This window comes from Galendromus occidentalis, unplaced genomic scaffold (genome assembly GCF_000255335.2).
Source record: "Galendromus occidentalis unplaced genomic scaffold, Mocc_1.1 scf7180000077460, whole genome shotgun sequence".
Lineage (NCBI taxonomy): Eukaryota > Metazoa > Arthropoda > Arachnida > Mesostigmata > Phytoseiidae > Galendromus > Galendromus occidentalis.
In genome coordinates, this window is record NW_003805448.1 from 969,600 (window position 1) to 991,976 (window position 22,377).

Sequence of the window (22,377 nt, forward strand, 5' to 3'; positions counted from 1 at the left end):
AAGCGTGGAATCAGGGCTCCGTGCGCGGGGCTCAGGTAGCTCGATACGGTTGTTTTTGTTGATTCCATCGGCTACCGGCCACAGAACTCAAGGATTCTCGGCGGAAATGAGTGTATGGCCGTCGGAACGACGATTCTTGAAGGCTTCGAAGAACGTTCATATGTGAGCCCGGACAAGGAACACGCTGAACGCTGAGGTTTGCTTAAGAGCTCACAAAGTTGAATTTGCTTGCCCTCCCGCGCCACGTCACCGCTGACTCACTCACGCAGACACATAATCTCCCGCCATTCGTTGTATAGATACCGCCACCCTCAGAGCATCGAAAGGAAATATACCCTCCTGCGACGACCCCCATTCGCTCTATAGGAGCAGCGCCATCCCCCAGCATTGTGGAGATCTTGCAATTGCAGGCCCCGCCTCCGAATGGTCGCTCGAAAAGCACCGTTCTTGAGTGCTCCTTCGAGTCGCTCGAACAACCGGAATATTTTGGAAGCTTTTCGGACTCTTCTACGCTCGTTCCGACGTCAGCAGGGGGAATGAAGTTCGCAGCCGTATTCGAGAAAACGTGCAGCTCTTCCCCCAGAACTCTCTGAGAATCAATATCCGGGGACGGAAGGCAGAGTCCTGCAACTAATGGTATAATGGCATTTGCTCCTAGAGCCGGGCTGGTGGGTGGACGAGTAAATGGATCTACAGCCCTGTAGGGAGCCATTGCCTACTTTCGGTGGAATGAGCCGATTATGTCGCGCCACATGTATAATGTCCAAGACGCAGATGGGGTTGATGTTCACCGCGAGACATACGCTGCCGAGCAGTTGCAACATCGATCGGGGACGAACAGCGCAATCCACTGAAAATTCAGAAGCGAAACCGATCGGAAGAAGGCTCCGAGCGCTCGTTCTTCGGGATCCGGCTGATTTTCTGTCGCAGCTGAAAGAAGATCGCCCTGATGCGGCTTTCGACAGCCAGACCTGAACAGGAACGACAAGCTCCAGGTCACTTTTGTTTCGTTCGGGTCCGAGCTCTGTCGCCGACTGCAGCCTGATGCTACCCCGCACAATCTGCTTCTCCCTCTGAATCAGATCAAGCTGCGATTCCAACCTTCCTTCTCGGCCATATTTTATGTCAAGAAAGTCGACAGAATGAAGAGAGAAAGAGACGCCTGCCTGCCTACCCGGCAACCGACCGACCAACCAGCCAGCCTCCGAAGCAAATACCTGTGAAAAAAGCCTACGCTGTGTTAGCTTGAACGAGAGAAAACAGCGACGGTCGGCTCGTTGAAATGTGTAGAAGGCTGAAAGCTGACAAAAAAGCTGGCGAGAGTCCACAGCGCTCAGATGTGAACAGGCTTCTTTCGATCTTGATTCATCTGCTGAATTCGGCTTTTCGGTTTGGGTCTTTTTGGATAAACTTCTCCTTACTCACCTTATTCTGCTCGTTATTAGTCAGTTCGCTGAAACTGCTCAAGTGGATTCATGTGAGGAGCGCCCGCGGGCCGCATACGGCTGCAAGTTGTTTTCTTGGCAGCTCTTTGCAGCTCTTCGATTCCATCGCCATCATCCCGACCGATCTTTCGGAGGATCTCCCGAGCGTACCTCGCCAATTCGACGAAAGAATAATTCCTGAGTCCGTATGTATACCTCGCTACCAATATGCAGTGCAATTCCCAGGAGACCGCTAATGAGAGCGCGGTAGACTCCCGTGACGTAACAACGGCCAACACTCCGGATGCGGAGCGTTCATTTTTCTTGGGCCTATGGAAGGTATCCCTGAGGCCGTCTGCGGGGCCCCGCTAGGCTCCAAACCCGTCGAGGTTCCCGTCGAGGTTCCGGTCAGGGTATCCGCCAGGAAATTCGTCACGGTGTCCGTCAGGATATTCGTAAGGATTCAGGTGACCCATAGGCAATGAAAATCGGGATCATCGCGTTTGAGGGATTCTTCCGTGCCTTTCAGGGTCGGACGAGGTATAAGGCTAATATCGAGCTTGACGGGCTGGGAAAAGGTCAGTCAGCCGAAGAATATGAGAGCCTTTGCGGCCAACAGGAATGAGACTTGCCGTCGGCCCCCGCTCCTCCTCAAAGTCCAAACAAGACTCGACAGGAAATCAGCGACATGCTGAGTCTGGAAATCGCAGCCAATGATACGACCCTCCGCTCAAGATAACACTCAGAGGCGATTGCTCCGTCGTACCTTATCGATACGCAGACAGCAGCCGCACCAATAATCATAGGCGCATCATCGAGTCGTTGCTGCGGCCTTGATTTCTCTGGCAGCTCGGATTAGAATCAGTTTTCCCGCTCATCAGAGAACTCCCCAATTTTTACTTCATTGAACTGCGGGAACGCTCCGGCGACCGGCTCTACATACATACACTCTAGAAGTCTCTCGAGGCTCTGGATGTGGAAAATCGCGCGCCGAGCAGAATTTATGCTGGCCATTCCGCCCGAAGCACGCATAAGCAGACCACCGAAGTCTTCCTCTACGGCTCTCGAGTAATCACTTATTCCAGCGAACGGAAGCTGGCCATTGCGGCACTTTTCGAAGCTCCATTTCGGGACGAACTCCCCGAAGTCCCGATCCAGCATTTATAGGCAGCCTGCTATCGGGTAGGCCAGAAAAGAGCAGACAGTTTGAATATCGCAAGTTCCTGTGAATCGCATGAATCGAGGTCTGAAGCAGACTTCTCCTCTCAGTGAACGGTTCTGGACTCCACAAACAGCACCGGTAGGCTTTAAGTGAGCTAGGTACATATTCCTGACAATAAATCCGTTGCTGATGGCTTCCGCGTCGTCGAAACTTTCGGGCTCATCTGCGGGCATAAAGAGAACCGTTCTCAAAGCCCGATGCGAAATGGGCAGAGCAACGGATCGGATTCGAGTGAGGGAGGGAGTTTCTTGTATTCACTAGTCTGTGGTTCGGAGATATTCTTTCGCCAGAAATGCCGGAATAAGAATTCTCATTAGGTTGCCCGGTAGCTATTTTAGACCACCCAGACCGATCGCCGTCCGAGAGGTTGCGGAGTAACAGGAGTAGAAAGTTTACAAAGTGGAAATGGGATCTGCTTGTGTGGGTGGATAGTTGCAGAAGACAGGAGAGCTCGTTCGGTGGATAGCCAGATAAGTTAGTGCGTCCGAGTGTGTGGAACGTTACGGAATAACATCAACCGTTGGATGAAGAGGTTCCGTGATTGCGTTTGAGGGAGTTCTCTTCGCCATCGTAAATACTACGTGACCAACCGAATGAAAAAGTGAAACTCTCAATGGGAAATGAAGAGCAAGCCTTCGACTTCTTAGATCCACTCACGACTTTGTTCGATCCCTCTGAGCGCACGTATGAGAAGCATAGGCTGCGATTGAGTACAAAAAATTGCCGTCTCTCCCGTCAACTTGAGTTTCCGCCCGTAAACACACTCGAGATACTCTGCCCGAAGTGAAAGAAAACACGGACCCTCGAGCTTTCCCTCGGAGCGAGAGAATCGATTCAAGATCCAGGTCCATTTCGCAGCGGGAAAACGCGCACCTCCCATTGAGGAGATCAGGCGGATCTTCGAGAGCAGAGAGCGCCGGCGCCGTTTCGATTGAACTTAGGGCTTGCCCTGGGATTCGGTTGGGAAGCCCACATCCACTTCGAAGGCTTGACCATCGCTATCATAATAATAATAATTGGACTTGTATAGAGTAACTTTCAAATGATGCTCCACATCCATCGACGCGACCATCGGAAGCTTCTTGATAGCATTCGGATCTGCATTGCTTAGATTTTGGATTAAATGTTGCTCTGGTCAGGAGGTCGGTCGTCTGAAAGTTCGAAACGGGTATCCGATTGCTTCGCTGTAGGGAGATTGATAGGCCCGGATAAGCCTCCAATGAACGATTTAGAATGACAAGTGAAGAAGACGACGACGGCGATCCCGAAGAGACAATAAGAGGCCTCATGTCTCAAGGGAGGTGAACGAAGTGCAAAAAATAAATTTTAATAGAAAACCAGCGGGATCTCTCCTTTCTGCTCTCTCTTCCCTGTCACATCCCCCGTTTGCTAAATTATTACGTTTTTTTCAGAGGCGGTCTTTCGTCTGATGGCCGGCTGGCGGCTTGTTCCATCTTCTCTGGGTTCTGAATGTTTCCCCTCATTCTGGGAAACTCGAATAATTTCTCACGTTCTTGACTGAATGCCTATCAAGGGTGGGCGAGCGTCATTGACTCGGCTCAAGGGACGACATAGCGGAACGAGATGGCTTATAAATGGGATCGAGTCTCGGACGCTTCGCGAACCCTCTGATAATGCGAGCCCTGCTCTGGGGATTCTTAAACTTTCTAGTTTCAGAACACCCGTTCGGTAATGTCGTCCCGACTCAATCGATGAAGGTCTCCCGAAGTCTCTGATGGGCATGGCTGGACCGCCGAGTTCCGATCTGAATATGTTAGTGAGTATGCAGTATGCAGTCGACCATCCGATCGGTCCTGCTGCTCCTCAATCATGATGTATCGTTGTCACGTTTTCATGGCATGCGTGAAGTAGACCTCTGCAGCTTCATGGTGCCTGTCGAGAATGTGGTCGACAGATTCCTCGCAATAGAGCAGTCATAGGGAAATCCCATCACGTGCACCGTACATGCTACGGAAACCTGAATTAGTGGAGGGAGACGGGCCAGGAGGGCCGGAGGGGAATGAGGAAACTTCGCTCTAATAAGGAATCGATCGGATTCGAAACAAACCTGACAGAGTCTCCCTCTTTTGAGAGAGCGCAACGGTGCTTGCCTAGGATTGATATCGCGTTTCGGGTTTTCTCGGGAAGCTCCGTCTCGGATAATCGCTTAGATTCAGATTCTCCTCCGCGGGGATATATACCATGGAAACGCTAGAGCGGTCAGAAATTTCCGGGATGGATCCCCAGCCGGAGACTGAGGACGGAGCCAGTGTGATTTGAAATTCCACAAATCAATGGATTCTAGTTTTGAAAGTTCGTTCCATCACCGGCCATTGCAGTTTAGAAGTCTTCGGGCTCGGGAAGAAAGCCTTCGATGCAAACGAAACTGTTCAAAATATTTCGAGCGATCTCGGCAGTAGAGTATTCGGATCGTCGGAGAGTAAGCAGGCAGCCCAAGGAATCGGAGCGGATTCCAATATCGAAGAGAGACATCGTGGGGTGGACCAAAGTGCGGAGGGACCCCAACACTTCGCTCTTCACTCGCTGGGGTGCTCGGAGGGCGGAGTCCGCTCCTCCGCATAACATTAACTTAGCTCACCGCCAGCCAGTCAGTCGGCTCGGCAGCACAGCCGTCAGTAGGCTCGCCGAGCGGCGATCCAGCGTCTTCGACTGCGGCGAAAAGAGTCGCTGCTCCTCGACTCTCTTGAGAATCGGTCAAAAAAACTCTCGTTCACATCCATAACCTTGAGAAGTGAGCATAGCGAGCCTACTTACGTACGGTCCATGCTTCTCGAGCTAAATCTCTGGCCGAGCAGAAAGTTTGGAAAGGACGAAAAGTTGCACAAGTCATACCCTCGCGCCAATCTTATGTCTGCCTGCATCAGATGAAGGTTTTCAGGCGACAGTCATGATTTGCTCGTGATATTGATATTCTTGAAGAAGGGGTAATCGAGGCTCGCGCTGCGATGGCAGATGCGAGCTGTCCGTGTTGCCATCGGACTCTATCCGAATTTGATGTTGAGGAGAATTTATATCGCTCCCCCAGAGTTCATCACGGCAAGCCCTGATCGCAGGTGCGGTCGTCGACGTTCGAGCGATGAATTGAACCGAGCCCGCAGGCTCGCGGATTTCGACGGGAATCGGATTGGCGATTTGCCCGGATCCAACAAGTCCCACCAGTCTCGACGCCAGCCAGGGTGAGAGATCCCGATCGGGGAGATGCTCCTGGACGGAATTTACTCCCGCGTACGGCTTCGAGTGATCCGCTGGAAGTTGGTGTCAAATTCCTCCCGCATGTGGATGTCAGTGAGCGTTGGCGGCGGCGCACAGTGATTCCGCGGCCGCGGAAAGGTTCGGACGGGGTGAATTGCCATTCGGGCTTCCCGGGAGCACAGTTGACCCGCTACGCGACCGCCTTTCACTTTCGAACGTTTTTCGGCCATTCTCGTCGGTTTCCAGTAATGTGGAGGTTCTTCATCGGAGGTAGCACCCCCTCCTCGTTCATCGATTGGGATTACGTCCGTGGTCAGGTGCTCCGGTAGTCTGTGAAACTGGGTGGAGGACGCCGAGCCAGTCTTTAGGAGCCTCGTGTCGCGGCTCGAAGCGAGGATTGCGGTTCCTGATACTCCGAACGCTTTCAGATCGGGTCGATCCCCTTGAACTGTTATAAGCAACGAAGAAATCAAGCCGACGAGTTCCGGAATTTGGGACGATTTTCACTCGAAGCCTTTGAACGGAACGCCAAAGGGTTCGTGCCTCGGCCTACGACGCGACGTTCGCAGCGTCACTGCGGCAGGCTTGTCAGTGGATCCGAGGTTTCCAGAGACATCGCTCTGGAATCTCCTTATCCGGTTCAGCTTATGCCTATGTATCATTATGGGGAGCGTCAAACTCTTTCCACCTTTCTGAAGATGGGAATATCAAAACGACCCACACAAATCCGGTTGATTGCTAGACAATCCAGTATTTCCTCGAGGCCTCGCTGCAGAGCCAAGGGATGGAACACGTGGTTGACATCTGAATAAATCATACGAGTTTTCTCTTTCAGTGCACTCAGCAGATCTGTCTCGAATTCTTGGCACTCCGTCATGGAGGGCTAGATGTCTCACCAACGAGCTATGGCGTGCATACTCTCATTATTTCGCGAGAATCCGGAGGATCTCGCGAAATAATGCCGTACATTCTAAATCTCGCGTCTTGTAGAAATATGTCCTGAGGTTATAGAATCGTTCCGGATTTCAATCTGGTACGGAACGCTCGCGGATCTGACTGAGAATAACAATCGGAAGATGTCGTGAAGTTCTCTCAGGAGCATCGATGGATGAGCCATCTGCTAGTCATCGTGCTACCGACATTTCTACGGTGTGAGGCTCGCCGCCATCGACTCGGACATCGTTCACATACCTTGGCTCAATCGTTCCAGCCTGCCTCGCTCCCGGACATGGAAATCGATAGACAGAAGAATATGATTTCAATGGCAGAATTATGAGACTGCCCCGAAGCACAATATTGATTCAAGCGTCGCGGCTCCATTGGCGGCGAAAATGTTCTCGAAGCAGCAGATACAAAAACTCAGAGTGAGATAGGCGGGAAAAGTATTCCCAGGCTTTCGAATTCAGCCTCGGCTTTGTTTGCTGGGATGAGTCACATTCTGCGCAGACGGGCCGGCTCGCTGGCAGGCGAACGGGCAGGGAGGCAGGCTAGCAGGCATCTAGGCGAGCCGGCAGACGGGCTTAATCAGGCTGATGCTGGTGCCGATGGCGCTGGTACCGACTATTGGCCATAAGTTATGCTTCTAATTCTAGCCTTTCTCGCCTCGAGCCCTTCAGCTTCTATGGGAACAAAAAACTGCTGTTATAGCTTCTTATGTTCAGATCCAGCAATGGCTATAAAGAGGCGCTAGGGGAGGCGCGAACTATTTCTAGATCCCACCGAGAGTCGTCACGGATATCACCGAACCTCGTAGAGTTTTCGAATCCAGGCATTTCTGGAAGAACCCTCGTTTAGACATGGATATGCCTCCGTTTTCAGCATAATCCTATTCCAAGTCTCACGCGTCGCGGATTTTTCGCGGATTCGGATTTCTCCGCGAGTTTCTTCATTCATTCAGTCACAGCCGGGGAGCGATTAGCGTTCGGAGAACCATCTCCTGGTGATTGTTGTTTGACGCCGGACTTATGCTCGATATAATTCTTAGAGAGTTGAGGTCCTCATATCGTTTGTTGTATCACGGAATGTTCCCTCCATGACAGTCGAGCCAGAGATCGAGTACCTGTCAACCTCGGCGAGGCTTCGTGAGTCCCGTTCCTGCATGGTTGCGGTATATAGAAGATATTCCTCCCAGCAGGACCGTCTTGCCTTCGCTATTTTCATCGGATATTCCGTCGCTCGAAGCGGATTGTTAGCTGAAATAAGCGAACGCTTTTCCCGGTAGTGGAAGACGCAAGGCTGTCAGCGTCGACCATGAATCCTCCACTGCAGTATCGGATAGAGCCGCGTCTCCGGAAAGTGCAGCCAATATTGCCCGAGAATTGGGACCTTGATACATGCTTGCCCATGCAGGAACCGGGTGCTAAGGCATAGAGGGAGGGTCTCAATTTTGCGAGCGGTATATAGACATATATCGGTATTGTCGGCGGATTGGCTCGATTTGACCTCTCGAGGAGTCGATCCTCCGCATGCGAATCCGCAAGTGATGTTCCCCAAGCCCGAGCAAGTTCAATGCGATTCTGACCGTCAGTGTGTTTGCTCTCGAATGACCCGGTATGTTTCAAGAATATACCATGTATCGCGAACATCCCATGCTAAGAGCCGGTGGAAATCGGTAGGGGCTTGAATTGTTAGGGGTATTGATTCCAACTAGAGTTTCGTGAAGTCATAATGCTTCAGCAGGGATGAATGTTCACGGGAAACTCTTTGATTTGAGTTCGCACGGCGGCAAAAGCCCCGATGAAAAGTCCCAGGCAGCATCGAAAATCACTGTCCCGTGAACGAAGTTCTGGCTGCGATGCATGTCGTGAGGGCCTCAAGCAATCGCGTATACGGGCATCACCTCCGTCCATGGAGCTCGATTGGGATCATCATCATTTCATAATGCTACTGTTCAGGCAAATCCATTTCATTGACGCCGCCATTTCATCTGGTATCTCGCGGCGGAGAGAGAATTCCGAACCGATTCACCAACGGTCGCTTTCCTCCCGGCACATCGATCTAATCTGCTTCCCGCATAAATCCCATCCGCTCCCGGATTCCCTTCCTATTGCCCTCCTGCTGATGCATGAGTCGTTCCACTAGTACTTTGCCTCTGCGATCTTCCGGCCCTCCGTCGGCGTGAACTCAAGTTCTACCGGAGAAATGCCTCCGAGATCGATATCCTGCGCTGGATCATCTCGAGTCCCCACATTCCTATCTTGGCTCTCAGCTCCGCTTGCCTCTGTTACTTTGACAAATTAGAGAGATGACTTCCGTGATATCCGCCTGAAGATTCAAGATTCAACTGTCATCGCTCGAGCCTGGCACGCTCCATCGGTGCAGAATCTGCTGAGCTGATGGTCTCAAAGGATCCTTTCCATCCGAGCCCCAGATGCCTTTATCATATGCCCTCGACTGCGGACTTCCGCGCCGCGCCGTTTCACACATTTCAACAAAAGCTTTCTTACAGCTGGTTTTCATTGAACATAATCCCGATGAATTCGGCACGTGGAACTGGGCTTATCGACCGCCATCGCGATATTTCCCCAACATGGGACTCTATGCAGGGATAACCGCAGTCAATAATCGCGGTTTTTTCATGAAGAGAACGTTTTTTTTTGCAAGTCTATGTGGAACACTAAGCGCCTTGCGGATAAGCTTCTATCTCCGCAGGCCTATTTCGAATTTCGGCGCGCCTCGCCTGCTCGCCAAAACAAACATCGGGAATGTTCCGGTTTCGAAATGCCTTTTTCCGCTTGCCGGAGCTCCAGCTAAGCCACGTTTTGGCTGTGAGATACTGAAATTCTTCGATTTGAGACCGTATAAAGTCGATTTTCGACTGAAACTCACCAGTCATGGGTCGTGTGCGTACCAAGACCGTCAAGAAAGCCGCTCGTTTGATGATCAACAAGCACTACACCAAGCTGACGCTCGAGTTCCACACCAACAAGCGGGTGTGCGAAGAAATCGCGACAATTCCATCGAAACCTCTCCGCAACAAAATTGCTGGGTGCGTAGAGTTCACACATCGCACGGCGACAGCGATCGCCCGCGAAGTTCGGCTTCGACTGCGAGCTCATCTTGCTTAAACGACATAAACAACGACAGCCATGTGGTGCTCATGCGGCTCGCAGTATGACGGACGAGACTTCATGGAGCGAAGCTCGCCGAATGGTTTGTCATAGAGAATTTCCACATCGCCTCGCTGCATGAATGTATCAGCGCGAGAGGGAAGTTATTCATAACTTCTTCAATAGCAAACCGAGGGCACACGAACCAGTCCTATGGGAGGTTTTGCTTGCCTTCTGATCGCGAGCGGCCCCGTGAGGCTCTCTAAGGTTTCGCATCAGGAGCCGTGCAGGATCAGACGAATCAAGGTCAACCATCAGCTCACATCGAACTCACGTTGTGGATTTCTTGATTGCAGCTACGTCACCCATTTGATGAAGCGATTGGAACGCGGACCGGTTCGGGGCATCTCCATCAAGCTTCAGGAGGAGGAAATGGAGCGCAGAGACAACTACGTTCCCGATGTCTCATGCCTCGAGCGCGATACTCTCGAAGTTGATAGCGACACCGTCGACATGCTGAAACTTCTCGACATGGCGGAAATTCCCGGCCTTCAAACGATCGGTGTCCAAAACAACGGCTACCGTCGCTAATGTGCAGAGAAATAAAAAGTCGACCGGATGTGTGACGGGATCTTTCTGTGGTCACTTTTGCATGCGTTCCTATATAGGACATGAAGGTTCAGACGAGAGGAATCCAGGCGGTCGTCGAGAAATCCATTGATCAGCGACCAATTAGCGACTCTTTGGCATTGTCCGAGCTCTTGCTCACGTCGAACTATCAGCTGCCAGCATCACGACAAATTCCATCCGTGGCTCAATTGTTTATTTCACCGAAATCTCACAATGCCCACAATTTCGGACGCTTCGAACAGAAGTTCCGAGACAAGCTCCCGAGATGAGCTCGAGCTACTGGCAAAATGTACATAATTTACAGACTGCTGCAAAACTTCGTATCCGCTGAAACTATCCTGGGACATGGGCTGACTCCCTTCGATCACGGGAGTTTCCCCTCCCCACCGTTTAACGGAAAGACAACCTTATTTTCACATCCTTTTCTTCACTGATTCAATAGAATGTTGGTGGCCATTTGTAAATTATTGTTCGTGCTCTGCAATGCTTGAATTGCATTCTCTCTGTTGAATCCCATTTCCGTCAGCTGCGTAACCTGGAAACCAAAGTACGGTCAGGCACAATACATTCAGGATTTCACTGAAATGTCCGCAGGAGCATTGATGCTGAGCGCAATGATTATCGCGGCTAGGACACTAGCTGCTGGAAGCGTCCAGCCTCACCAGTTCTTCCGGGGGAACTACCACGTTCCGCGGTGCTCGGAAGCTGCTGAAATTGTAGATCATTTGCTGTTCGAGATACTCCGAGTGCATACTCCGTTGAGCCTCGATCGTAGCTCCGATTTTCCGAGTCGACACGTCACAAGGTCTTTTCGGGAAAAGACTTCGCGGTAATCGGATCATGCTGTGGATGGTGGCATCCTTAAGTTTGACATCTTCCTTTCCACCACAACTCTGATTGGAGCTCTCGTGCGACGAACAACATAAACGGGACATCGCATCGCGACTCACCTTTTCAGATATAGGAAATCGTCGTTCAACAAAGCCCCAGCGAGCAGGGTGCAACCTATGGGAAAGTAGATAGGTGTCGGCGCGAACGCCAGATCGATGCCAACGGTGCCCAAAAGGAACAGCGGGGTAATCAGTGGCAGATCAGAGCCGTAAGACGATCTCGAAACCGGGGGGAATTCAGTCACGAATCTCTGGATCATCGGGAAGAAGACGAAGAACGGTCCGGGAGGTATCAAGGACGGCAGATAGCCGGGCGCAAGGTAATTCAGCAGGTGGATCATGAAGAGTTCGACAAGGCAGGTCATGATAAAATTCCCGAGCAGGAACTCGACGAATTTCCCGGTGCCAAAACGTCGTTCGACGCCTCGCATATAGAATAGTAGGAAGACAGCGCTTATCAGGTCTCTGGTCTCGGTGAAGAAGAATTTGGACGTCAGGATACGCCAGAACTGCAAATATGATCCACAAATTTCACAATAAACGACACGTGCGATCGAAACTTGAACTCTGCCTGAGGATTGAGTTGCATCTCTACATGCTGGGGTTTAGAGACGGTACCTGGCCATCGTTGATAATGCTCTCCGTATTGTAATCGATCGGATCAATTGGGATTCCGAATAGCGGGATCACAATTCGCATGATGACGATGTAAACGACGAGTCCTGATGAAATCGGTATGTTTTCTGAAGGAATTCAATGTTTCCTTAGTCATGATTTATTGACACCGATCTGGTTCGCAGAAGTCCGGGTGGATCGTAGAGAGGCTCGCGGGACACGAAGATTCTATAACAAACTCACCTAGAAGAGTTCCAGTCTCCGGAAAACCCTGGGGCGCCGACATGGTTCCCTCGGTGCGAGACAGGTAGCGTTTCTCATGGACTGTTCCTCGACCACCACATGGACCGCGAGCCGGGAGAACTCGCTCAAGTGATCATTCGGCTCGAACTCGAACAATTGGTAGTTCTACCGCGAAAACTCATCAACCAACATTAACACGCAGCGGTAACGAATTGACTAGACGTCGCTATGATCAGCGTTGATCAGCTGAAAAGAGCTAAAGGTCTCCCACTCAATGAGGCGTGTACCATTCCGAGATCATTATCCACATGGAAGCCGCGGGGCGCTGCTCGGGACTCTCATCTGAAGAAAGTTTTCAGGCGAGATACACAGCGGGCTCTGAAAGGCTGACCCGATGTCATTGACGTCAGTTCAGCCTTAGTGTTTAGAGATGTCGAGGGCGTACCAATCTCGACCGTCCTGATGGAGGGATCCCTAGGGGATCAAGAACTGAATGAGATATCTGGGGGGGAGGAGGGAGATCGGAAGGAAGACGTCGAAAATCTTCATCGACTTCTCCAGGCGGACTCGGCCAATGGTCTAAACAAGTCGAGCTCGCAGTCCGTCGTCTCGGTGCGACACTGGTTTATCGCTTCCGCGAGCTGCCGCCAGAGACCCCGGGAATTTAATTCCGATTGACTGAGCTGTCTTGGATTTTCGGAATCGGTGATACCGAATCACAGTTCCAGGACCGCGAAACGGCCCTCAGATACACAGCCGCGGCTTCTCAAGGCTCTCATTGAGCATGATAGGAATCGTCGGAATTTGCCGGTAGTCGCAGCGCATATACTTCCTGCTGCAGGTCGAGCAGCAGAGAAAAAAAGGAATCGTCAGTTCAGTCCTTCAAAGGGACTGAACTGGGGAATCGACCGGATGAACCCATCTTCGGGGTACGAATTGATTTCGAGACTCTGCGACGAATGAAAGCGAAAAAGAAGCGCCGAAAAGTTGTGGGTAATATGCACCTCGGAACGACGAGGAGACTAGAAAGTTCATTTCTCAACGGACACGGCGCCGAGCGACTTCGATTTCCAAAATCCCATCGATCTTGATCTTTCGAACGTAGTCTGTCTACGGCTGCCCCGGCGGATGTCGTGACTTATTCCACATCCGTATCTGAATGTATGAGGAGATGTTGTCTTAGGGGATATGCAAGAGGTATGTCTAGCCGAACGCTCCTCATTCGAAATCGGGGGTCATTCCATGCTCACACCCGCCCTGCATATGATATGCTCGTCGCGTGAGCAGCCTCCATGTTCTTGGTCGATCTTTTGGTATCATATCCATACCCATATCGCGAGAACTTGACGATTAGCCTGGAGACCCTCGGGGTACCGTATCAAGCTCCTTCTATGACGGCTTAGCCATCGGATCCCCGGTTATTCCACTTCGAGAACCGAAACATCATCATCATCATCGAAAGGAACAGCTCACGGCTCAAGAGGGTACTTCATTCCCCGGGTCACGGCGTACCCACCGGGGTCAATTCTTTCGATCACGGAGATAGGAGGCACGTGAAAAGCAGTTGCTCGGAATGAGACCGACCTCGTTCAATTCAAAATTTCGCGCGTGGCGCACCTGAGCTGAAGTCAACACCACATAGACACCGCATACGTGCATGAGATCCTATGAAGCTTTCGAACGCGCTTCTCGGAGGAGATGCCCCGAAGGCCGAGTCGGAGCCACTTCTCTGCACATCGAAAGCAGTTCGGACCACGAGAAAATGTGCCGATTGTCTCCTTGTAATCAACGCCGCACCGTCCGCTTCGTATTTAAATAATAATTCCCCCACCCCCGCGGTTCTTCAACGGTGCGAAGCCGGTTGTCAAGATGGTCAGTGATTCCTCTTCAGCTCAGTCATCTATGCATGAGGTAAATTTCCGTTCATCCCACCCTCTATGGCCCCCTCCCTCCCCCGATCATGCGTGGCAGAGAAGCGGAGAAGCTCAGGACTAGAGTTCCTGAGTTCGGCTCCGAGACTTTTGTAGAGATCTACATATCCATTACGTGAAGTTTTTCGGAGTTGATCCACACCGTTATGACGTGAAACTGTCTGAAACTTCGTCAATCTGGAGAGTTCCAATATACATCTAGAACCCTGGATGGAGTTGGCGCTTGGCGCTCCCCGGAACACGAGTTTCGCAAATTGTAGATCTCTCTCGACCATTTCTCATACGACGAGTTTCATTCATTCCAGATGTCCGTGGACCTGGACCCGGTCAATACATATTTGGTAGCAGACACGTCCGTCCTGATAAGATCATTGCCCATGGTGCGGGCTCTTATCGAGTCGAGTCTACCGTACTCCGTGTATATACCCTACATTGTACTTACGGAATTGGATAGAGGGAGTACAGCCGCCCCCGTCAACCGACTTCTATGTCGGTACATGAAGCAGAAACAACCTCGGGTTATTGCTCAGGGCGTTCTCGGCCACAAGGACGTCGCCCAGGCCTGTGGTGTCGTACTTAAAAATGATGATCTCATTTTGGGCGCCGCTCTCAAACTCAAAGAGAAAGGTAACTCAGATCCACGCTCCTTCGGCAAGTGGGTATCGTCCCAAGCTGTTGTCTTCGATCGAACGCTCGCTGGCTCCCGGGACGTATCAAACGGAACTTTTCCGTTACAGGACTCAAAACTGTGATGCTCACCAATGACAATAATCTCAGTGTGAAGTCATGCGCCAACGGGCTCTCCTGTTGGTCATCGGTGGACTCCATGTGCAAACTCAGGGATGCGATTCCCGAGATGGATCATTTCATTATCAAGGATCTCAGAGAGCTTTGTCAAAACGCGCAGCAGCTCTTCACGTTCTGCACGGATCTCCTCATGTGCGCCTTGAAGTTCCAGCTGGGAGAAGAAAGCCAGCTGACTTCTGTTAACAATGGACTCGTCTACAGACTAGTAGAGAGAGTCAAAGAGCGGAAGATTGTGAGGGATTCGGATCTCCTAGATCGAACCGTAGCCTTGATCAGAGAAAGTCGGAAGAGAGGACGTCATCTGACCCACGACAGCGTCCAACGCTTCCTGAGACATGTTTGTGCGATTCTGGAGACCCTGAAGTCGAAGGATGCCGTCGCAAGAATCCTCAACGTTTGCAAAGGGATTTTCTTCGCATTGAAGAGTTATCCGCGAGCCACCTCGAAAGCAAGTCTCTCGTCGAGCATTGTCGAGCACAAAACGAACAGACGCTTCGAAAGTATGTCAGGCGCACAGAGGAGGCAGGTTATAGACATCGTAACGAAGGCTGACAAGGCTCGCAGGAAGAGTGACCGTATAAAGAAAGACATCTCCAAACGAAAGAAACTCCCTAAAGTCGGGAGCACCGGAGACGCAGTCGATTCTGACGACCAGGACGATGGGATGGATGTCGACGACGAGTGCGCTGAGGGATCTTCGCAACTCAAGGCGACGATCTCAGCTGGGCCGATGTTCCGGGGGCATGACACGACCGCAGAGATGTCGACTAGATATTCAATAGGAGTCGAAGTTATACCGAAGCGACCTCAGCAGACCTTCGGGCCACTCGTCGGAGACGACATCAGATGCTCTCCGGTGTACCACATGTTGGAAACGGTCTGGAACTTCTTGCACTGCGTTTCCGGTGAGTTTCATGTCTCGTGTGCGCGGTGTATTCTATCAGCATGATCATTCGGAGCGGCAACGCGCTTTCCTGAGCGACTGAAGCTTCACAACCTTTTCCGTCTCCTCGCAGGTTCTTGGGCTTCCCGGTGCGGAGTCGAATATTGCTGGAAGGCAAATCCAGAGGCCGGTCTTGAAGTAAAACTCACCACTCTCGCAGAATTCGCTGAATCTCTCGGGAGGATTGAAGAGGATTACTCCCGTTTGCTCAAGCTCGGCAACAGCGTCTCCTCGGAACTCTTGCTGACAGTGGCGGAGAGATTTATCAAAGTTTTGAGCGAAGTGTGTGCTAAAATTTTCACCGCAACTCCTCGGGAAGTTGTTCAATTCTTCCAAGATGAACGCACAAGGTGAGCTATGATGAATTCTCTTCCATGATGAGTTTTAATCCTCTATGAAGTCACGTTCACGGCGCGGCGGTCGATTAGTGGTTCGATCTCGCTCATCTTGCCCGAGACTGAGAGCTCGCCTTTTTTTCAGTGATATATTATTGCATGGTCGCACACAGCTGGGAGCGTTCCGGGACGCAATTGTCAGATGTCGCAATAAGGAGACACAAAAAACCTTGGCGCGTCTCGCGAACGTTGAGCCAAACTCGTGACGCTGTCTCTAGAATGGGTGTTTTCGTTACGAAGAATTAAGTTATCTAGTCTTCCGCAGTTCGCGGTAAAAATCTTGTTTTGCGGAGGAATCGGGAGATTTAGTACAGTCCCCCCTCGGCTCACATCGTGTTTCTAGAATTTAGAAGTCGTTCGAACTCAAGTCCGAATTTAAAGTCTGAATTTCCATTCGTCGAGCCTCTACTGTGTAAAAATTGCAGTGTCGACATTCCATGTTGTTCTTACGGATACTCAATTTTTCATCATGTGCCAATAAAGGTCCGTATTGTTGAGCTTTTAATGCTTACGATTCCTTATACGTCTGTAGGTATCGAAATTGGCATCCTATGGAGTCCATATATCGAGGACCGCAAAAATTGATCGGACTCCTTCAAGATCAATGGAAAGTTCTCAGATCGAGACCTTAAATTTCTCTCTGGCTTTGAGCTTATAAGCGAAAATGAAATACCGCAAGGGGGCTCCTTGGGGATCGAAAAGACTCATTCTCCTCGAAGTGACTTCTTTAATCTCCACTCAACAACTTCTTATACTGAATGAGCCGGAACTTACAGGAGTCGCGTTTCGAAATGCTATGTAGTGGTAGTCTTAGCTGAAAATCTCTTCGGAAGTAGGAGCGTTCACGCTCTCAGAGAGCAGAATTCGATTTGGCTGTTTGGAATGTCGCTGATGAGAGTTGAATCGTTGCCGGAATCGCAAGCGATCATCCGTACCCGTCGTGAATCCGCCAACACGAATTGTTTCTCCTAGGTCAAGATCCAGGACTCCTCGGCTTCGAGCTCTCGTGATGTTGGAGGGAGCTCTTGTTTCACCAGCGATGTCGGATAAGCACTCTGGAAAGACCATGGAGAAGATGCTCCGGGCACCCGGAGTGAATCTCTGCAGCCGGGTTTCCACCATTGAGCTATTGATCCCTTGGGCTCCAGCGGTAGAAGAAAGCAAAGAATGACGTGAACGAACACCATCGATGGCCGTTGTCTCTGCTCCCGTGAGATCCGTCTCCAACTAGTCGAGCAGGTCAGGGATGCTCAAGGACTAGTGCGGACCGAGCTGCACTTGACTCGAGTTTGACACCCATTCCGGGCAGAGGGTGGGAATAGAGGAGACTGGCCCCGAAATGCTCATTCGCGACGCCAAGATTCATCCACGAATTCAGCCTGGCTCCAACGATTCTTTCGGTTGTCGACTATTCTGGTGATCTCCGCCTCTTGCTTGACATCCCGCGGGAATTCCGTGCGTTCTGTAATGTCCAGCGGATAAACGAACCTAGTCCGTTCGACCTCCACGAGTTCGGCTTTAGAGGCATCGCGCACCTCAGGCACCCTTGTTAACAGTTTCGGACCCTGAATGAATGAATGACCCTGACCGATGCGATGTAGGGGTTGGGGCCCGGATTCGGCCGGTCGATTTCCGCGGGGAGGAAAGGGAGCGGGAAATCAGAGGCCGAGTGGTCTTCCGGCTCCGAGGTTCCATCTCGGGATACCGAACATCCTTCCTCTGTCCCACCAGCTGATCAGCTGCAGCCGTAATCAGCTGTGTTGTTGTCCCTCTCCCAGGAGTTCGAGGACTCCCTCTCGCTTGTACCCCACGATCGCACACATACAGCATACACACACATAGAGCAGTCTCGCAATCTGCGAAACATTCGATACCAAACGTGCGGTGTCCATGAAATGATGACCGCGAATCAGATGCTATGCAGCCAGATCTACGAAACTGACGAGAAAGGTAAGTCTGTTGGCGCCGCGTAATTCAAACGAATCAATGAGCGAGTGTGTGAGTGAAAGGATGTTTCAGCTAGCTTCGAACAGCGACGTCGATTGGGTTGCTCGCTTGTGTTCGCTCACTCACTCGATTTGCATCGGTGTAGTTTCTACTGCACACGTTCTCCATGGCTAGCGGGGTCGTTCTGTGACTTGGACGCTCGCCACCCAGTCAGGCTATCTAGTTTGCCGTCCGTCTGTCTGTCTCATTCGCTGCTGTTTGTTGCGAACGGCGGCGGCGGCGACGACTCGCTCGCTCGCTCGCTCAACTGTGCGTGCAGATTCGGCTACGGCTCACGAAAAGTTGTTTTTGTTGATATTTTGGAAGAAACGCTGGTGAAGTCAGCATGGCAGATCCTGGTGAGCTTCATTCACTGAAAGCTAGCTTTGTCCCGAGTGTGTTCAGGACGAAATTAGAGACTCCATGGTCCGAGAGCAGCGTGTATCGCTCGCATAGCAGTGCTAATTGTTGCAGCTGCCCACGATATTCGAGAACCACTCAGCTGCTATAGACATGCGGTCGGCTGCGGACGGGGGCCAGGCATTGACGGGGTGAAAATCGAGCACACTCACCATCAGTCGAAGTGGAATCAGCCAGGCTGGGGACCCCGGTTCGTAACCAGCCTGTTCCTGTTTGATTCAATTCCCCAGTGATTCGAAAGTTCAGCTCGTAGAGATTCGGTTCGAACATCAACGTAATTGAAGTGCTAGCTTTTGATGGTCAGATCTCGACTCCACAGAAGTCGATGCCATACAGTTTGTTAGACTCTTACCTCACGAAACGGGTTGTGCGTGATCAGATCACTCCTCGGACTCATTCGATCCAGGATGTCGCCGCACGTACGTGCCCGCCTACTGGTCCCCCTGAGCGTGCCCACCGTATAGGGAGTCATGCAAACTTCCATTGGTTCATGGGCGTACGCGTACAGCCGGATACTCGCTTGCTCCTTCGTTTATCCGCTTTCCGGCTTCCCCTTCGATATTAATGTCGACGTGCAATCGGCTCACCACCTCAGCCACGTGAATTCCGTGATATGCTCATCACTGTCGGCTAAAAATGTCTCGTTTCCTCAGGATCATTTATCCCAGCAAGCCAGCGCCCCGACGGGACGTGGAGGAAGGCCCGTCGAGTCAAGGAGGGATATATACCGCAGGATGAAGTGCCGAAGTAAGATACTCACACTTGATCCGGAGTCCACCGTGAATGATTTCCGTTCGGATCTCGACTGGATATCCGCGAAGAAAGCGGACTCGAGCCCAGAAGAACCTAGAAGTCTCCGATTTCACCCAACGTTCTCATCTCCGTATCGCGAGACCGCCGAAACTAATGAATATTCAAACTCATTCTAGATACGAATCTCGGGGTCGTCAATTGGCTCGTGCAATGAAACCAGAATTCCCTCCGGGGTTGAGTCCAGCTCAGATGGAGGCCTTCAAAAAGAAACAAGCAGAAATCGCGAATCCCGAACTAGCGGCAGCTAATAAGAGTAAAAAGAAGAAAAACAAAAAGAAACAACAAGCGAAAGAGAGCAAAGAAAATAATAATGTCGTCAACAGCGATCAGAAGCTGAACCAGGACGTGATATCGCTCGAGAACGGTGTCAAAACGCTCACCGTGAATTCGTCAGAGGAAAATGGCGCCGAAAAGGTAAGGTTTTTCTCTCTACAATTTGGTATTTGGCGAGCTCAGATAATGAATGGCGACCATGCTCATTTTCCTCAATGAGTGTGCGACCGATATCCCTCAAGCTTCCACATTATTTTTCGCAGCCGTCGGACCTCTCGAAACGGTTACGAGCATTACGGAAGAAAGTACGTGAGATAGAAAGTCTTCAGGAGAAGATTACCACAGGATCGTGCCAACCAAACAAAGAGCAAAGTGAGAAGATCCAACGGAAATCAGAAATCGAAGCTGAAATTCGCGCTCTCGAAGAACAGCAGCAGGAGCTCACGAGCTAGCTGATAGCCAGACAGTGGGGGCAGCCGCGCTAATTATTGCCGTTCGCATCTCGAAATATCACCGCCATCTCGGTCATAATCTCAATCCAGTCCACCCTCATCGCCACAAACATAGTCAATTCTCTATTGGACTCTCTCGATAATGAGAGGGATTCCTGTATCGGACTCGATTGACCTGATTTGGAACGATCGCGGTGTCTATCCATTCAACATGGATCGTACTCCAATCATCGCCCTTGCAATCAACGAAACCGTTCAAAGCCACTGAGGCGGCACCGAGTCGAGGGCGCTCGCGCAGTGGCCACCTGCACGAGGACTTGCAGTCCCACCCACCTCTGATGGTTCAAACGTCGTTTGCGAGCCCGAAATTTCTTTCGTGACGAAGCGTTGCACCCAATCCAGGGTCTTCGACGAATCGAAGAGAAGAAAACGGGCACAAGAACGACGCAAAACAATTTGCTCACGAAGAAAATTACAACATAGCGATGATCTCGAATTTTAGAGAGACACCATGATGGGGGAGCTCAGACGATAGAGTTTCCCGGAGGGATCATGATGAGAAGACTGAGGGCTGAGCTCTCGGAAGCGACCCGGTATCGAAGGAGGTCCATGCAAAGAAATGTCGACCTCAAAGTCTTCTGATCTCGCTCTAATCTTCGCACCACATCGCAGCGCGCTGCCTCAAGAGACAATAATGACCACAGACGGATATTGTTTTTCTTTCAACAAATCGTTACTATATATGACAGTCTACCCTGGACCCGGAAGACGGCTTCCGCTGCCCGATTTACACTGTCCGAGACAAGATGAGACGTGAAGCTCCTGCCGCCGGTTTTTGGAGGCGAAGAGACGAGAGAGAAAAGCGAACTGGAACACCTGGAGGACAATTTCATCCGGCTATTATCTGGAACGAGTTCGCGGGCGAATCTTGGGTCTTATTCGTTTGACTGGACCGCTTGTTGATAGAGGTGATGCCGGTGGAATGTTCGAAACAGGGAACACCTATTTGTGGGTGCTTGGATCCACATTGTAAATATTGATATAGATCGAAGAGAACGAGTGAATGAGGAAGAAAGAGGACCGAATACATGTCGTATTTGTAATTCGAGTCGTTTTCATTCCCCAAGCGTCCTATGAACAGGATCTGTATTCATTGTTCTAGATCCAGACGAGATCTCTAGATGCGAGAAGCCCCTGACATGCCATCCGTAGTAGAGAGGATCGTTGCGTCACTATACGCCGTCCTCGGCGAGAATAACCAATTCCTCACGGAATACCTTGTCGATCGGAGAGCAAGAAGCCGACAAGCGATACCCGCGAGCTATTCCGTTTTCACGCGAGACTTCGGGTAATGTTCCGGAGGGGATAGGGCAACCCGAATCCTAAACGCTTCTTTGTAGCGCACCGCTAAACTCTAGCTCGATGTCTTCCCGGAGAACCCTTCGATTCGGACTTTCGATAGTCGCCCGGAATACGGACGTCATCTCGTCGTCGGCCACCTTGCCCTTCTCCAGTTCCAGACGAAGAAACTTCGCGTTAACATTGAGCATTGAATTTATTACATGAACAACATTTTTCACAGTATCACAGGAACAAGGCGACGGGAACAGGACAGAACTGGGACTTGCCACAAACGAGGAACGTAACACCGTCGAGGTATGGAACAACATCTAAATCTGAATGTGCGCGGGCGTAGAGGAGGAGCCTCATCTCGAATGAGTGTCGTAGATGAGTCATAATGGGATACACACTGAATTTTGCGAGACATCGATTTACAACATATCAAGCTCAACGCCAGCCACCTCCGTAGCTATCATGTTTACCGCTGTCGTGAACCACGATTGTGTGATGGTCTTTATGATGATGTCCATGGTGATGCATCCGGATAGGGATCGGGATCGGCACAGGGATCATGCTCGGAGCGTATTTTATCAACTTCTTCAGAGCGAATAAGGCTTCTGTGAATCAAGGAGAGGGGTCCGATTAGTTCGGTGCGTAGACTGGATATCGAGCTGGTCTCAGAACTCCCCCAATAGAGAAATCGCGATCGAACCCATTCGTTCTTGGAAAA

The 22,377-nt window shown here is 51.0% G+C and overlaps 4 protein-coding genes across 5 annotated transcripts; 3 read left to right on the top strand and 1 right to left on the bottom strand.

Annotated features, from left to right (window-relative positions):
- RpS17 (ribosomal protein S17) lies at window positions 1–10,548 on the top strand. 2 transcript variants are annotated; one of them, XM_003744118.1, is made up of 3 exons: window positions 1–35; window positions 9,614–9,847; window positions 10,265–10,548. In XM_003744118.1, exons 2-3 carry the CDS (start codon window positions 9,693–9,695, stop codon window positions 10,497–10,499), a joined length of 390 nt encoding a protein of 129 aa, XP_003744166.1. In that variant the 5' UTR covers window positions 1–35; window positions 9,614–9,692; the 3' UTR covers window positions 10,500–10,548. The 2 variants fall into 2 exon arrangements, with proteins under 2 accessions (XP_003744166.1, XP_003744165.1); XM_003744117.1 differs by lacking the exon at window positions 1–35 and having other exon boundaries at window positions 9,557–9,847.
- Window positions 10,549–10,753: 205 nt separating this feature from the next.
- Window positions 10,754–12,542, bottom strand: LOC100909307 (ubiquitin-associated domain-containing protein 2). Its single transcript, XM_003744119.1, has 5 exons — window positions 12,287–12,542; window positions 12,047–12,171; window positions 11,489–11,937; window positions 11,201–11,381; window positions 10,754–11,073 (listed from the first exon to the last, which is right to left on the bottom strand). Exons 1-5 carry the CDS (start codon window positions 12,327–12,329, stop codon window positions 10,966–10,968), a joined length of 906 nt encoding a protein of 301 aa, XP_003744167.1. The 5' UTR covers window positions 12,330–12,542; the 3' UTR covers window positions 10,754–10,965.
- Window positions 12,543–13,968: 1,426 nt separating this feature from the next.
- Window positions 13,969–16,867, top strand: LOC100905775 (uncharacterized). The gene is made up of 5 exons (XM_003744179.1): window positions 13,969–14,197; window positions 14,523–14,844; window positions 14,955–15,929; window positions 16,041–16,317; window positions 16,448–16,867. The coding sequence occupies exons 1-5, from the start codon at window positions 14,156–14,158 to the stop codon at window positions 16,566–16,568; spliced, it is 1,737 nt and encodes a 578-aa protein (XP_003744227.1). The 5' UTR covers window positions 13,969–14,155; the 3' UTR covers window positions 16,569–16,867.
- A 1,539-nt stretch (window positions 16,868–18,406) lies between these two features.
- On the top strand, window positions 18,407–20,659 carry Pym (partner of Y14 and mago). The gene is made up of 4 exons (XM_003744120.2): window positions 18,407–18,707; window positions 19,422–19,515; window positions 19,698–19,995; window positions 20,118–20,659. Exons 1-4 carry the CDS (start codon window positions 18,695–18,697, stop codon window positions 20,304–20,306), a joined length of 594 nt encoding a protein of 197 aa, XP_003744168.1. The 5' UTR covers window positions 18,407–18,694; the 3' UTR covers window positions 20,307–20,659.
- Window positions 20,660–22,377: the final 1,718 nt, after the last annotated feature.

Bases quoted from the DNA above. Each gene is read 5' to 3' on its own strand.
- RpS17 (XM_003744118.1), top strand. From the start codon at position 9,693: ATGGGTCGTGTGCGTACCAAGACCGTCAAGAAAGCCGCTCGTTTGATG. The intron at 9,848-10,264 runs GTGCGTAGAGTT...TCTTGATTGCAG, and splicing joins CTCCGCAACAAAATTGCTGG to CTACGTCACCCATTTGATGA.
- LOC100909307 (XM_003744119.1), bottom strand. From the start codon at position 12,329: ATGTCGGCGCCCCAGGGTTTTCCGGAGACTGGAACTCTTCTAG. The intron at 12,172-12,286 runs GTGAGTTTGTTA...GAATTCCTTCAG, and splicing joins GGAGACTGGAACTCTTCTAG to AAAACATACCGATTTCATCA. The intron at 11,938-12,046 runs GTACCGTCTCTA...TCATATTTGCAG, and splicing joins GCATTATCAACGATGGCCAG to TTCTGGCGTATCCTGACGTC.
- LOC100905775 (XM_003744179.1), top strand. From the start codon at position 14,156: ATGGTCAGTGATTCCTCTTCAGCTCAGTCATCTATGCATGAG. The intron at 14,845-14,954 runs GTAACTCAGATC...TTTCCGTTACAG, and splicing joins TCTCAAACTCAAAGAGAAAG to GACTCAAAACTGTGATGCTC. The intron at 15,930-16,040 runs GTGAGTTTCATG...GTCTCCTCGCAG, and splicing joins CTTCTTGCACTGCGTTTCCG to GTTCTTGGGCTTCCCGGTGC.
- Pym (XM_003744120.2), top strand. The intron at 19,516-19,697 runs GTAAGATACTCA...AACTCATTCTAG, and splicing joins CCGCAGGATGAAGTGCCGAA to ATACGAATCTCGGGGTCGTC. The intron at 19,996-20,117 runs GTAAGGTTTTTC...TATTTTTCGCAG, and splicing joins AGGAAAATGGCGCCGAAAAG to CCGTCGGACCTCTCGAAACG.